This window comes from Neolamprologus multifasciatus, chromosome 3 (assembly GCF_963576455.1).
Source record: "Neolamprologus multifasciatus chromosome 3, fNeoMul1.2, whole genome shotgun sequence".
Lineage (NCBI taxonomy): Eukaryota > Metazoa > Chordata > Actinopteri > Cichliformes > Cichlidae > Neolamprologus > Neolamprologus multifasciatus.
The window spans coordinates 41,131,680-41,148,128 of NC_140441.1; the positions used below are offsets into that span (position 1 = coordinate 41,131,680).

Sequence of the window (16,449 nt, forward strand, 5' to 3'; positions counted from 1 at the left end):
AAAATACGGTAACTTCTACCTTCCTTTAGCACATCCAGAAGTCCAACTTTTTGTGCGATGGTTAGCATCTTCCTCTGCCTTTTGGGTGCTACTGCAGGTGCCTTTGACGGTGCAAAACATTTCGTCGATGTTGTTGTGTTTGTTGTAGAGAAAACTTACAAACATACAGTACAGCACTTCAGAGTCAGACTGCTAGTGATCGAAGATTTATGTAAATTTGACAAGCTGAATGCAATCTGTACTGTACAGGAGACGGGACGGAGGAGGTTGATTGACAATGGTCTACAGCCAATCAAAAGCATGCAAAATTGCGCAAAAAAAAAAGTCTGCAAAACAGCGAAGCTGTGCAAGGTGAACCCCCTTATGGCAAGGGACCACTGTATTAGAATCCGACAAGACACTATAGATGTGTAAATGTCTGTACAGGCTAGCAGCTAGCTGAGAAATGAAGGCAAAGTCTCCATGTTCTCCAAGCACCTTCTTCTTATATTTACATTTATTGCTCCCACCTCAGGCACGTCTGTGGTTTGTAGTGATGCATTTTGGCTCACTTGGTGTTCATTTGGATTTTTCTCTGTTCAAAGAAACCAAATCATGGAGAAAAGCTACAAGACTTAGCTAATGCTAACCTATCTCCCAATGCTGTTAATATTATAAAAGCTGCCGTGTAAACAGGAGAGAGGTTGTAGCTGGCTTCATGTTCAGTGCAGCTATACTCGGTGCAGTGAAGAAGCTACAAAAAGGTTGTGTAAAGCGGCACACTTCCACCTGCTGGCATACAATGTTAAATAATGCCCCACAACAAAAATCATGGCATGGGAGTTTACACATATTATGGGTTATAATATTCTCCATTCCATTGTTTAAGCTGTCTGTGGCTAACACACATGGATTGGCTAATTCATCCAGACTCTCAGAACTGATTTGGTAACTTAGCTGATTATTTTAGTTATTTTATTGGCTCATTTTATAAACTAACCACTGCCAGACTTGTTCAGGGTGGGTAAGTAACATTATCTCAATGGTAATTGCTGCTAACAAACTCATTTTTTATTTAACAGTCACTCGTGTGATGACTGACTTGTCTAAAACAGCAATAATCAACATGCGGGCAGTTAGCCAGTTAGCTGTAATTTAGCTAGAACCCTATATCTGATACATGATAGCGCACTGTCTTCTGCATAGAGCTCAGCCCTGATCTGTGAGGTGCTGAATGCTGATTACAGTTCGCTTAACTGCCGTGGGTATCATTAATTAGTAACAATGGCTCTCTGGATGTTACACGGGGCTCTTTTGTGACACTGAATTGATGACCGAGGAGAATTTGCGCCACCTCTTTTGGCCCGTTTTATTGAAATGCATCATCTTTATGTGGCTCCTCAAACAAATGAGCCTCACTGCTTCTCTAAAACGTAAAAGTAAAACTGCAGCCTGGCTTTTTTCCCCCTTGGCAATAATTGCCTGTCATTTAGTGGAACATCATATCACAAAGTAACTGGCATCAAAGCAGCAATGTGGAGCTGGAACACACTGACAGCTTCTTGCATCCCCTCTCTCTGCAGGTGGTTTCAGACACACCATGTCTGCTGTCACTCTTAGCCCTGTTTCTTGCTCCTATTAATCACATTTTCTCTCTCTCTCACACACACACACACTAAACACCTGGCTCAGTGATGTGAGACATCCCCTCCAATCAGATTAAATTGGAACTTCTCAATTCCTCTCCTTCTGAAAGCCCTATTTTGGAGCTAATCTCCTGACTCGATATGAATTCATAAACAGCGCGGCGTCAGAATGGCTCACCTTTCAGCGGCGGGGTTGTCTCGGATTAATCCGGCTATTAGCGTGCGAGGTGAGGCTGCGAGAAGCAGCAGTTGAAAAGCACAGATAACATCCAGGTTGAGACTATATTAGTCAGGAGTCATTTGTAACGGACTGAATTGCTCCTTGCGGGATGTGGCTGCTTTTAAAATGATTTTCATGGCGCGCTCTGCAGCAGTATTAGAATTTTATTGTCTGGAATAACAGAGAGGTCACGCAGAGGTGGATTCTCAGAAAAAAACCCATCACTTTCTGAGACAAATGACATCCCCTCCCACTACTGCACAAAGATGGCCTGAAATAAGAACTTGGATGTACCTCATTAGTTAATCTCCCAGAAGCATTCACAGTTGAAATTGGCTGGTTTGATGTGAATACAGTGATTAAACAAGCTAATGGTGTAATTACATGTTTATGTCATGGTTTAATGTACTAGCAATCAGTAATGGTTTAAGTGTCAGCGTTCCTTAGGGCTGTATCCACGTGTACAATAGTGCTGGAAACAGGAAGTCCTTTAATGAGGAATGTCACAAATGAAATGTTCTTGCAGATAAATAAGCGTTAAAAATAAATGTGTGCGGATGGTATTATTAGCGTTACCTACATCTCAGTTGTTAGTGCAGTCAGGTTCATGTAGGAATCCTCGGTTTATTTAGAGGAATCACATTTTCCAGAGAGATTTGTAGAGCTATACAAAGGATGTCGTTCCCATGTTGCCTGCGCTCTGCTTCGGGGAGGCTCTCTCAGCAGCATCTCTTTGTACTGTAGCTTTGTTCTGACACCTGAATGCACCATTGTGTAACGCAGAGAAGAGTATTTCTCGTAAAGACGACTCTGAATGTGTCTTCACTCTCTAACGCTGTACACTTTGAAAACTTTGGCTTGAACTTTGCTTCATTTCAAATCGAGATATCTCATATTTTAATTGGTCTGTTTAGCACGTAAGTCCACAGTGCACTGATGCAAGTCGATCAATTTGCACTCATATTACGTGCTGATGTGTTCAGTTGTCGACAAAGACAGATGACAATGACAGAATGGAGTCGTAATATAAATAAATGGCTATTGATTTTGAAATCCTAGTAAATTAGTTTGTGTGTTTAAAAAAGAATAAAATGAAATAGTCATGATATTTATTCTACTTTTTAGGCAGGAACCTGATTGAAAGTGGTACCCTGCCCTGCTGAATGTATTGTTAAAGTAAGCACATCTGCATGCATGCATTTGAATCTCCAAGTTTAAATCATGTTTCACCTAAGCCTCTTTTATCATGATCAAAAGTGGACCTCTGCTTTTTCACGCTAGTTTATTTTCTTTCATTCAGTTTCGTTTGGGCTCACGTCCCTCTAGAACAGGGGCGGGGAACTCTAGGCCTCAAGGGCCGGTGTCCTGCAGGTTTTAGAGATCACCCTGGGTGATTAGTTAATTACCAGGCCTCTGGAGAACTTCAACACATGTTGAGGAGGTAATTTAGCCATATAAATAAGCTGTGTTGGATCAAGGACGCATCTAAAACCTGCAGGACACCGGCCCTTGAGGCCTGGAGTTCCCCATCCCCGGTCTAGAAGCTGCCACTTGGCAGCCATATTGAAAAGCCTCCAGGCACTCCTTTGGGCTTATTTTGAAGTATTCTTTTAAATGTAACTTTAGTGCTCACAAAGGCAAATACTATACTTGTATGTAGTAACACTGGTCAAATGTAAAACCCTCTAAAAGTGTGCTAATGGAAACACTGGGGACAACAGTGGTTGGAGACTGAGGTTGAAGTGGTTGCTTCTAAGATGGGGACCTGTCTGCAACCACTCACAGCACACTTCAAAAGGGGCTTTGACCATAAGAGGGAGCCAGTCTGCCATCAGTGCTCAGTTAGATGGGGGCAAGTTGACAGTTACATGCTAATAACATCAGTCAGACAAGTTGGACATGTAGGGGAAGCTAACTGCTATCAAATAGTCATTTCACAGACCTAGAATTGAGTCTAGAGTAGAAATAGCTCTTAACGGGAAAATTTTCCTTTAATAGAAATCTGCATTCAAAGACATTTCTTACAGGATTAGGGTTAATCCGTGGCTGTGAAACCAGCCGAGACTGTCTCCATTTCAGTTCTATTCTCAGCCGTGTGTGCTCGCCTATAGACTCACACATCACAGTGTGTTGTGCGAGTCACGTGTGCCCGCATGTTCACTGGCAGATGCCCAGCGAAGCAGCGTGCGACTGTCGATTTGAGAGTTTGGTATTAAAAAGTCGACTGTGTTCTTTGGAACAACCTCAAACTTCCCACATCCAGCGTGGAGACTGAAGAGTCCTCACTAATTGATGCAGTTTCTCCTCTGTGCTCTGGTCTCTAAGCGAAGCTGGAGAGATAAGATGCTTTTTATTCTTTTTTTTCTTCATCACTCTTTTCCTCCTCCTCGCCTATTTGACCCATTTTATCAGTGGCAGATAAAACCAAACAAATCAGAGGAGCTGGAGCTTCAAACTTTTTGCCCTTTGGCTGGCGTCTCTGACACTGTCTTTTCTATTTCTTCTTCACTTTGATCTGCCCATTTACCATTTCTACCCTTTCCCCCTGTCTCTTTCTGTCTTTTCAGGTTTGAAGTTCTGATAATCACTTGGTCACACTGTGCCCACTGTTATAACTGCCTGGCTAATATTGTGTCAGCCACTCTTTTGATGCCAAAACATCCCCGACCCGTTAAGGCAGGGGTGGGGCAACTCCAGGACTCAAGGGCCAATGCCCTGCAGGTTTTAGAGATCACCCTGGGTCAACACACCTGAATCGAGTGATTAGGCCTCAGACCTCTGGAGAACTTCAAGACATGTTGAGGAGGTAATTTAGCCATTTAAATTAGCCCTATTGGATCAAGGACACATCTAAAACCTGCAGGACATCGACCCTTGAGGACGTCGGTGTCCTGCACCCCTACGTTAAGGCATTGGCTCCCTGAAGGTTTGCTGTCCTACCTGACACCAAGATGTTAGCAACAGATTCTTTAAGTCCTGTCTAAGTCTTGAGGTGGGACTTCTTTGGATCAGACAGGTTTTTCCAGCTCATCCCACACATGCTCAATTGGATTGAGATCTGGGAAATTTGGAGGCCAAATCAACACCTCAAAATAATTGTTGTGCTTCTTAAATCACTCTTAAACCATTTTTGCTTTATGGTAGAGCACATTATCATATTAAAAGAGGCCACAGCCATCATTGAATACCGCTGCCATGAAAAAGTTACATGGTCTTCAACCATGTACATACGTGATGTGTGTCCAAGTAGCATCCACATGGATGGCAGGCAAAGTTTCAGAGTTCTCAATAATGTTACGCCTGATGGGTGCATGTCAGTTGATGGTGTGTTTTGCACTGTAGCGAGCACCATGGACCAATGCTTGACCCCCGTATGGTATCATCAGTTGGCTACAACAATATGAGGTTTCTGTTAGCAGGATGTTTGCTGAAGATCCACTGTTACAGGTTAAGTGCTGGAAAACTCCTCTGTCAAGATGGCTGATAAACAGACTAGATTACTGAATTACCTGTTTAAAACTAGTAACGCTATCACCTTTAGGAAGGCTGAGGGCGGCTGGAGATGCAGAGGACTTTGAGTGTTTTACATAAAGTCCAACAGGAGCATCTGTCTTAGGAGTGAGCGGCACTTGTCTAGTCAGAGAACGAATGGAGCTCGTAGAGTTAGATGGGCCGATTCTGCTGAGAAATGTGAAGATCTAAAGACGAGCTGTCACGTACTTCCTGCTTTCCTTCTTCTCATCGACAGCTCACCCTGTGGTGCTTTCTTTTTTCCCCTCCTACTTCTCAAAGCAAATCACCAGAGAGATCCTCATCAGCAGTTTTGACTTTGACTCACACGCTGGTCCCATGTTCATTTTTCCTCCAGTTTCCAGCCAGTTTTGTTAATACTTTATAGTTAATCTAACTCTTTGGCCTTTTTCATGTAAAGTAGCACACAGCATGTGGTGGTGATGCTGCTGCTGCATTGGTTCTCATCAGCTGTTCCTGCTGTTTCTATATTTATTATTTATATGACACGATTCTTTTAATTTTTACTAGGAAACCAGCCAGATAAACCACATTAAATTTAACAGGTTATATCACTGGAAGACCTAAGAAAAGCTTTCTTTATACCACTTTTTGTTAGCGAATTATAAGCTTCATCGTTTGGCTGATACGGTGGCTGTGAGACGTCAAACAGATAGTTGTTTGGTTTTTTTTAAAGCAAAAACCACAACGGACACATTTCTGGGGACACGATAATGTAGTAAGTATTTTTGTAGTGTTTTATTCAACTTTTAATGTGCTTTTTTTGTGCTTTTTTTCTCATTGCTGCTGTGTATTTTTTCCAGTCCATTTGACCTCTCGGGGGCACCGTAGGCTTATCTCTAGGGCTCCGCCGTATGATGCTGCCTGTGATAATAATACATTTTTATGTATGCATTTGCATTCACTTGTCCACACAACAACTAGACGAGCCCAGGCATGTCTTAAACTGAGAGCTGCGTGGCCATCTCCAATAATTTAGTAAAAAGGGCACTATTTCAACAACCTCCACCAAAGCGCTGCACTTCATAAAATGTGCAGGAAAACTGTTTCTGCTTAAGGTGGAAATAACACACTTATGCAGAAATGCATCATATATAATAGCAGATCATGATGTGTGTAAATAAATCACTCCACCAAGCGTCGCTGGAGTACTCACTCGTTATGACGGGAAGATCAAACTGTAGATGGAAACTCCTGGTGCGGTTACGTGGTGGAAAAGCCAGGTTTTAAGTAGCTGCTCAAAAAACTAAGTGTACAAGATCCACAATAGAAAATATTTTTAAATTTCAGAATATGTTGTAGGTGCGTTGGAAGAAAAATTCCCCAAAAGGCAATTAAGTGAAACTCCCACACACTTCCTGGTAATAAATTTAGGCCATTATATTCTAATCAGGTACCTGATGAAGGTAAACAGGACAGAAGTGTTGTAATTTTTTAATAAATGTATTAGCGACAGTGTGTGGGAGTTTCATTTAATTGTTTTGGGGGAGTTTTATTATGTGACAATATTGTGTAGATGGCACAAAAGTTACATTGTTAAGTTACTTTCACTATTGTTGTTAAAGTGTTGCTGATTCTATTCTTACATTAGACTCATGTTCTGTCTGTCTGTGTATGAAGCTGCTGCTGCCAGCTGAATGAAGCTGATTGGAAAATGAGTCGATGTTTTTGCTTTATCAGTTTGAAATACTTTATAGATTAAGCACAATTTCTTTTTGTGTATAAATTATATTCTATAATTGTCAAATAATATTGTAGTTTTCAGAGGGAAAGTTGGTAAACTTAGCTAATATTGTCACTGCAGCTGTCCAACTTTTCTGATATGACATCTGTCCTGTGTCTTTGGGTCTCTGCTTGTACCAGGCACCGGTCATATACCGGTGTTAATGCGTAGAGTAATCTAGATATTTGCCTTGCACACAGGTACATGTGCACACATGGCTCTACGTGAAAACATCACATACCACTGAGGTTTTGTACCCATGTAACAGGATGAGAGGATCACATTAGGAGCTTTGCGCCCCCACCCATGGCCTGCCGGCTTGGTCTGATGCCCCCGTTGCAGCTATCTCCACCTGCTTTACTGCCCTGTGGGGATAAACACTCTCAGGTTCAACCTCTAACAATCTCTTCCCTGCAAAGTGTTTTTGAAATATTTGTGCTTTACCTTTGACCTATAGTAGCTGGCAGGGAGCTTCACACCAGTGCAGTTTTGGCTGTATGATCAAGGCTTTCTCAGTTGCACTTTAAAGCTGGCAAAACATAATTTAGTTGACTCCAGCACTGCAGCTCCCAGGGGCCTGGAGCCTGTAACATATACAGCACAGCTAAGTAGCCATAAAGGGATTTGAGGGCTCGAGTTTCTCTCGTATAAACTGTCCAAATAACAGAGTGAGGAATTCTTTTTATCACTCCTGATGCAGCCAGGACTAAAATACAATGAGGATATAATGAGATGATCATCTGATTACTGATATTTATCACCCCACCTTCATCTTATATATGCACTTAGCTAACAAAACTATAAAACATTTATCCTTTTTTCTTTAGCTCGTTACCTGGAGATGTATAAAAGGATCTTTGTTTGTGTCAGTCTGTTTATTCTTCATGTTTGTGTAGCTGGGATTGAGATTTTTCAGTCCGACATGTAAGCACTGAATTGTTCATTAGGGTCTAGTGCAGTGCTCATGCAGGACTCTATGACAAACTCACACATCTGTGAGCATCTACAAGTGTAATGAAATCTGACAGAGAACAAGGAAAAGAAGAGCAGGACCTATTTAATTAGCTTCTCTTCCTCTTGCTCAATAATTCTAGGCTTAGTTCAGAAAGTGGACCAGCGCCTCCCGGTGGCCAACGAGTACCTGCTGCTCTCCGGCGGGGCCCGTGAGGGCGTCTTGGACCTCAACCCCGAGGATCTTGGGGACTACGCCAAAGGGGCCGACTTTGACCTGGATTTCACCCTGTTGGTGCCCGCCCTTAAGCTTCACGACCGCAACCAGCCAGTCACTCTGGACATGAGACACTCCCCGCCCTGTCACTCGTGGCTCAGCCTTCGCCTCTGTGACTCCAGCATCCTGTCCCGCTGGAACATCTGCTGCCAGGAGGAGAACGGGCATCCCATTGAGGAGGAGGAGGAGGAGGAGGAGGAGGAGGGGGAAATGGGTGAGTTGCAAAAAAAAAGGATATTCAGAGATGAAACTGGGATGGAGAATTTCCTAGACGGAGAGGAGGACTGTGTGTGAGTCATGTCTCTCATAACTTGATGCACGGTGTTGTGATACAATTTTAAATAAACTGAGCGTTTACGAGCGTAACACCTTTTTTACTCACGTCTCAGCCTCTCTCATCCTTTAGGTCACAGTTTACACTGTAGCACAGAGAAAATAAAGGGGAAACACGTAAACAGCGGAAGATCAATTAAATCTATTTAATGAAGTTTACAGCCTTGAGGCCTGCTCCCAATGATGTTGCGACTTATGCACGTCCTGTGGGAGCAGTTTCAGCGGCTGCAGTAGTTTTTAATTTGCCCGCGATTTTTATGTGGCAAATGACGCGTTCAGTGGGAACGGGCCATTAGCGTGCCCGGGGTATTTGTCTGAAACTTTGGCGCCGTAAATATGTGATGTATTGAGCGTCCTACTTTTTTAGTGTGTATAAACAGCCCCACAAGATTACTGTAGCAGGCTGCAGAGCGCAGCGTCTCGAGTAAAGTGAACAAGAAGTACAGAAAACAGAATAACAACGGTCTTTCAGGTGTTGTGGGGTTCTGGCTAAGCACCTGAAGTGATGAATGTGAGATCTTCGGGCTCTGTGACTGCACGCTGTGAGATAAATGTATAGAAGCAGTGACTCATCCTGCCTCACTCCATCCCTTCCCCGCTCAGGTAAAGGCTCCATCCCCTCCCTGGGCTCCCCTCAGTCTCTGGATGGATGCTACTTCTCTCCCGCCCTGGTGACGGACTGGTTCTGGGGGGTCGTGAGCGAGGCTGTAGAGGAGCTGAGGCGCAGCCCCCAAAGAGGCATCCCCACCCCAGACCGCCTGGAGAGAAACGGACCCCTCACTACTATTATCCTGCAGGTACAGCTTCGGCTCTTCTTTCCAAAACGGTGATAAACTGAAGCCCTCTTTACGCCTCAGTCGATAACGAACATCAGGGCTGTTTAACTTTGCAGCTGTGTGAAAATTGCTGCTATTCATGGGACATTTATGTGGAGTGAAATCAATATGGCAGAGGATTGTAGTCAAATGTTAAAATAATTTTTTTCACGCCCTGTTTGTAATTCAGCACCAAGTGTGTGACATTTTAATATTCCTCCACACTCTCCTTCCTGCAGGCAGGCTCGAGCCGGGTGCTGTACGACCTTCTGCCGGTGGTGTCGTTTCGAGGCTGGCCCGCTGTGGCCCAAGGCTGGCTGACTGCCAACCACTTCTGGGATGGTAAAATCACAGAGGAGGAGGCCATATCTGGCTTCTATCTGCTGCCCTGCTGCTCCCCGCTGGGTGGTCGGCCTGACAGAGAGTGGAGACTGGCGTTCTCACGCAGCGAGGTGAGGGAGATTGTTACCGTAGTAACAATTTTCTTTGTTTCCAATGTTCTTTTTTTATTTAAGCCCCATTTTTATTTCACTCTTATTTGCAAAATTGGGTATAATTTTATTGATACTCTTATTGATAATACTCTTCATAATCTTTGTGTGTAACACAAGGATAAAGAAAATGTAGCATTTTTAGCACTTATAGGTATTTTTACTTTTGAAAAATGAGAATTATTTTGCATCCTTTCTGCTCGCTGATTCAGTGCTGGTGATTTTAAGGCAGCTCTTCCACACATGACGACAGGTGAGGCAAAGATGATGTGTTACTTAACCCTGACTTGTTTTGGAGACAGAAAACTGATGCCTCAAAGTGAGTTTCAGAAGTGAAAATATGCTGACTCTACAAAGAGGACTTAAAAATAGCAACATCATATGTAATCATAAAGCAGCCTGTGACACTCTCTGACAGAAAGAGTCACTGCAAGTCTATCTATGTAAGTCGCTCTATTGCGGTGTGGACAGGTCAGCATCTCTCTCTGTGGGAAACTTTTGTTGCCAGCTGACACGTTGAGATCAACTCGAGTGAGGCTGCGTTGCCTTCTGCTCGTTCTCTGTGTGCTCTACTCCATCTCTCACCACCTCTCTAAAACACACACAGCCATACGTGGACGTCTGGTAACAGAAAGAAACTATTGAAAGAAGCTAGCACGACCAAACTAGACTGTAGAGGCGATAAATTAGAGAGAAACAAGTGCACTTAAATGAGGAATCTAAGTAAAAATCAACAGCAGCTCCCTGCACTCTTTCCTACTAACTGGTCACTTATTGGCTTTTGTTTCTTCTGTTACAGGTTCAGCTGAAGAAGTGCATCCCCTTCCCCATGGCCCAGGCGTTCCAAGCAGCCAAGGCCATCCTATCTCGTATCCTGGCCCGTCCACGAACAGGCCTCAGCCTCTACCACCTGCGCACCCTTCTCTTCTGGGCCTGTGACCGACTTCCTTCTGCCTACCTGTCCTGCCCGGACACCGACACACCCGGCCGCCTCCTCCTGGGACTCCTGGACGATCTGGCTCATTGCATCCTGGGTAAAAACTGCCCAAATTACTTCCTGCCCCAATGCAACATGTTAGAGCATCTGACAGACAGCCAGGCACTCCTTGTCGCCAGGAAATTGGCCCACGTGCGCTCGGATCCCAGCGAGCACCTGCGGGCGGCTCTGGACCAAGCCCAGCAGGCGGGCCAGCTGAAGAAGGAGCTGACAGCAAGCACTAACGGCCACAACTCCCCTGGGCATCACTCGGCCAACGGCATCATCTCACCTTCAGAGGACAAGCTGGCGCAGCGGCTTCAGCAGCTGGTCACAGAGAACCCTGGGAAATCCATATCCGTCTTCCTCAACCCCGATGACGTCACCAGGCCACACTTCCGCATCGATGACAAGTTCTACTGACGCAGACACGCTGCAGGGAAGACGTATGGAATTAAGTGTGTTTAGCTAACAAACACACTGAAGAACGCTGTGCACACGCCTCCTGTTTGACCATCGTACGGCGATGAAACCGTGCTGCTTGACTGACTCTTTAACCAAAAACACTCATTTCTCACTACTGAAAAAAACGAAACAAAAAACGTCCAGTTTACACGACGTTGCATAATGGACATGATGTCACCAAGCTGTTGCCACGGATATGGCCCTCCCCTAACGAGCTGGCCTTAACAAGACTTATCAGCTGGTGCTGAAGACAAGGGCCGGGCTTTAGTCACGAAAAATAAGTCCAGTGGAGATGAACACAAAGTGTGTGTGTGTACATGTTCGCCCAAGAGTTTTCATCCATTACTTACACTTCTGAAGTCAGCGGGAGAGAAGCTCCACGATTGGTGCATTTCTCCCTTTTTTATTCCAGATCAGAGTGGGCGATAGCTGAATTAGAAAGGAAAAACAAGGTGTGGCTGATGTAACTGAATGTAATGTTGTAAGGAGAACTGCCGAGTCTTTATAGTCTCTTTTCTCTTTAAGCTATATTTTAGCCCTTTTTTTTGACCCTCATGCCTCAATTTATGACTTTTTTCCTCTTCACTTTAAAAAAAATCTTTCTCAGGTATGCACGACCCTGTTTTTGTAGGTCTATGATTATAATGTTTCATGTCAAATACATTTCATGGGGTGATGGAATGTACCAAAGAGCTACGTTTGAGCAGAACAAACACGTTTTAACATGTGTCGACATCTTAGTCTAGTCTGACCTGACGAATCCACACGGTCAGAATGTTTGTTTGCCTTTTATCCTTTGAAAGTCTCACACCGGCATGTAAAATGGTAAAAGTGGCCCTGAAATTACAGTTAAAATGTGTGTAAAAAGTGGATCAAATAAATAGGTGCAAAACAGCAGAACAAGATCGGAGCACGGTGACAGTCTGAGAAAGTAATGGTTTCAAAATATGAAATTATAAGTTGGAGTCAAAAATGTTTATGATTTAAAACTCATAAAGCTATATATAATTAGAAGAAACTAGGAGTAGGGAAAAGGGAGCAGGGCCTTTAAAATAAATGTAATAAATGAATGAAAAACCTTTACGTTCTGGTAGGTAATCTGCAAAGAAAGGCAATTTCATTTTTTCCAATACCAATATAAAAGTAAAACTGACGACTGTCAGTTTTCATGCAGTGATATTTACCATGAAACTCCTATAAGTCATATTAGTGCAATGATAATGTTTCAAGTTGATTTACGTGTGCTATGCAGCTCTTTAGTTGTTTTGCACCTCTAACTTTATTCCCCTGTCACAGTGAAAACTGTTCATGCAAACGATAATGAGAAAGGAGTCGATAGCTAAAGTGTGCCAGACGTTTTATCTCATTAGCGCTCGACTTCTTGCTTACTGACTGACTGTTAACAAGTTGTTAGAAGCCATTTTTTCCCCCTCCGCTTTAGTAGAACTGGAGCGCATCAAATGATATCCCACAAACAAAAACAACAGGATGCAGAAGATAGGAGAAACAACCTGGGTGAGCTATTGTAACTGACTAGTGCTAGCATGCCTTGGGTGCTTGCTTTTAGCTGTTAGCGTGCTGGCTACAGTAGTACACCGCCTCTTCCAGAGCCACAACAGTTACTTCACTATGGTAGTGAAACTGGTATGTACATTATGAACTACTGTTTGATTATAAAAAAGGAAGCTTTTTTTCCCCTTAAAAACTAAAAGCATCTGTTAACTTTGTTAATTTAAGACAGCTGGCACACAGCTAGCATCTGTAGCATTACCTTTCTCAAGTCAAAAAGAGTAAAATAATGTAAAAAAAAAGAGAGGGAGACTGTCAGTCAGCTTGTGTCAAAGATGTGGCTCAGTTTTGCCATTTCACTTGCTGGTGTGAGAATAAACTAAAATTCAAGCAGTTCAAGAATTTAAGAAATTGCTGGTACTGCTAAGTTATCACTGTAAGTTCTAGATAAATCCATAAAACTTTAAGCTTTTCAGTTTTGACTTTTGAGTGCTATGGTAGGCACTTTAAAAGGGGATTAAGAAAACTGAGAATACAAAAGGTAACTATAAAGCAGCAACTATACTCTGCTTGTTGTGTGATGACATATGGACCCTGTTTCCAGGTCCATTTAGTCAGTTTTGTGCATGACGGCACTCGTCTCGCTGCTGTACTTCTCCATAAAGTACCCCTCTGTACTTTATGGATAAGAAATACTCACCCCAAAGCATCTAATTCATTGCCTTTGCTGCTGTGTTGATATTCGCATAACAACACTTCTGTAGTCAGCCAGCCTGACTTCATTAACACTCCTTTTTGTTTAAAGTTATAGCTGTTGTATACTTTATGAACACTTCATCAAGTAGCTAGCTAGCTAGCTAACTTCACTAAACTTTGGAAGTCATCTTTTTAATGACCGCCTGGATGCTACACATGATTGTACACAGTTAATTGGAGTTGAATGAATTTGGGCCGTTTTAACCCTCAAAGCTGCCTAAAAGGTGTTTACTTTTGGGAACCGAAGGAGAATTTGGACGCAGAAATAGATCATTCTTTTTTGGCGCTTTGTGTACTACAGTACACTACAGTACACTAAGTCTACATACTCCAGTACATCTCTTCTTTTTAAACATTGTGTAAGCACATCCATTCACGTACTGTAGGGGAAACACACAGTTTAGTGTCTTTTTTGGAGGCTATTTTTGACTTGACTGCTTCTGGTAATTGTCGCGTCTCCTCCGCTTGACTAGTCTTTTTTTAATGAGCTTCATGTGCTTGTATATGCGCCGACGTGTGTGTTCACTCAGAGACGAACCTGACAGCAGGGTGCAGACAGACACCCAAATGGTGCCTGTGTAATTTCCCCCCTCCGTGGGTGCAGGTGATTTGAAGTTGGCCTTTTAACTTCATCCCACTTCTTCTGGCAACTTGCTGGTCCAAACACACACACACAAAAAGCTCTTTATACTTGGTATCACTCCAGCACGCTGTTTACTCTGTTAGCAGACGCTCTCCTGCAGCGCCACTTCGCTGATTTGATTACAAGCCGCTGCAGCAGAAGCGAGAAGGAAATCCAGATCACTTCCACTTACATGGATTTAGAGAGAGTTTGTTTTGCTTAAGTGAATTTGAGACTGCATGGCTAAATTTTGATTCAATTAGTTGACCCGACACTGCAATGCTGCTTTCAGTGTTGGGTACAAAACACAACAAGCACACGAGTCGGTACAAGTCTCCTTAAAAATCAGGGTGGTGGTTGATTTTAAACTACTGGTTAGAATGTTTCAGGTGTCCTGTGTTACACTGTCAGCTATTGTGTACTTACTACTGAATGATTTTTAAAAGAAAATAATATGTGTGTGCGTGTGTGTGTGTGTGAGCCTGAGGAAAACCAAAGTGTGTTGTCGAGGCTGTACAGAATGTCTCAGCATGGTGTGTATTCAGCTGTTAAGGTGGACTGGGTGTTTTCAGCACTTTCTCCAAGATGGGCCGGATTATGGCTGCCCAGACTCTACAAGATTTGATCACAGCGTTTATTTATTGGAGCGTAGAGATGTGTTAACGGTACGTTCGACGTCCGACTGAGAGTGTTGGAAGTCTAAAACGTGTCACAACTTAACAGGCCTAGTTAGAGATTACTAGACACTGGAAACAATCAATGTTTTTACCTGAATTGTTGAATTGTACACATAAAATCTTTGGGGTATTAGTATTGATTCATAGATATGCAAACAACACCCCCGAATCAAACGGCCTGTGTGTAGATTTATTGTCGATGTAAAAAACGAGGGCTTGAGTCACTATCTGCTCTCCAGGAATGAAACACCTGAACACATCACTGTCTTCTCTTTGCTATTCTCTTAATTAAAAGAAAAACTTTCGGTTATTAAAACTTTTGAATGTATCCTCCATATCTTTCTAATTTGTTCCCTACTTGAGATCAGTCACCCTTCACTGTTATCTAAGCAGATGTAGTGTGCTCTATGCTCAGGCACTGAGATAAGCATCTGTAGTGAGTCAGTCCACAGTTTGAGAAATTGAATTTCATATCTCTGTTATTACTTGAGTTCTTTCTCCATTTTTTTCTTTCTTTCTTTAAAAAGAAAAAGCAAGTTTTTATTTCTCTCTATGCTGACTGATTTGCTTTATTTATTACCATTTATGTTCTCGGGGTTTATATTGATTGATCTTAAAGCTTTAGCATGAAATAAAACATTACTTTTAAAGTGCTACCACGTGCTGTTCTTTGATTATGTGTGCATCATTTTTATAAGGATAAAACAGTGCTCTGTTTCCCTGTGACTAGTCTGACAGAGGACAGCAGGCTTTAACATCGGCTGCAACACACGTTTAATCCAACAGAGGGCACCACAGGACAGCGTTTACAGCGAGGCCGCTACAGACCCGCCCCACTGCTGCTCTGATAACAAGCTGATGTTGGATTCTGTCAGCGTCCGTACGCTCTCGTGATGAATGTCAGATTAAAACTGGTGCTAACCTTGCAGCCACATGTCAGTCAAGTTCTTTATCCAAGTCACAGAAACAAAGTCAGTTCTGTTTTCTGGACGAAAGGTCAGAGGTCAACCTCGAAGCCTAAGCAACACAGATTCTTGTAGATCTATTGGTAAAAGACACTGACAACATGTAAGAGATGAATGAAGAGAAATAAATACACATATTTTAGGACCCCTTTATTATAAACCCCCCACACATTTTTTTTATGTGATATCTTCAACTTGTGCGCACAACACTGCTAACAACCAAACAAATGGAGCAGATTACATACAGCCTCGCTTTGAGGAGAGAAAAAGTTACTGCTTGGAGTTTCATACACCAGCTTTACTCTTCTTCATCATTATTGTTATGGCAGTATTAACCTAAACGAACTTCGAACTGGGTTTATTCTAGGTTTACTTCAGAAAACTAGAACTAATCTAAATCTACAAACTTCTTCCATTTACCAAAAGACCACCGAACAGCACAAGGCTGATGAAATTGAATGAATAGTTCACCTTCATGTCTGTTAATTTCTAGCTTGAATATTTCTCTGGTCT

The 16,449-nt window shown here is 42.7% G+C and overlaps 1 protein-coding gene across 2 annotated transcripts in view; it reads left to right on the top strand.

The window, feature by feature from the left end:
- The window catches only part of tmem102 (transmembrane protein 102), a 28,813-nt gene extending 13,289 nt beyond the window's left edge, over window positions 1-15,524 (top strand). For both annotated transcript variants that reach the window (XM_085150716.1, XM_085150707.1), the window contains exons 3-6: window positions 8,194-8,541; window positions 9,264-9,457; window positions 9,715-9,927; window positions 10,766-15,524. In XM_085150716.1, coding sequence (XP_085006842.1) covers window positions 8,194-8,541; window positions 9,264-9,457; window positions 9,715-9,927; window positions 10,766-11,365 — 1,355 coding nt within the window. In that variant the 3' untranslated portion in view covers window positions 11,366-15,524. The remainder of the gene's footprint in view (window positions 1-8,193; window positions 8,542-9,263; window positions 9,458-9,714; window positions 9,928-10,765) is intronic.
- Window positions 15,525-16,449: the final 925 nt, after the last annotated feature.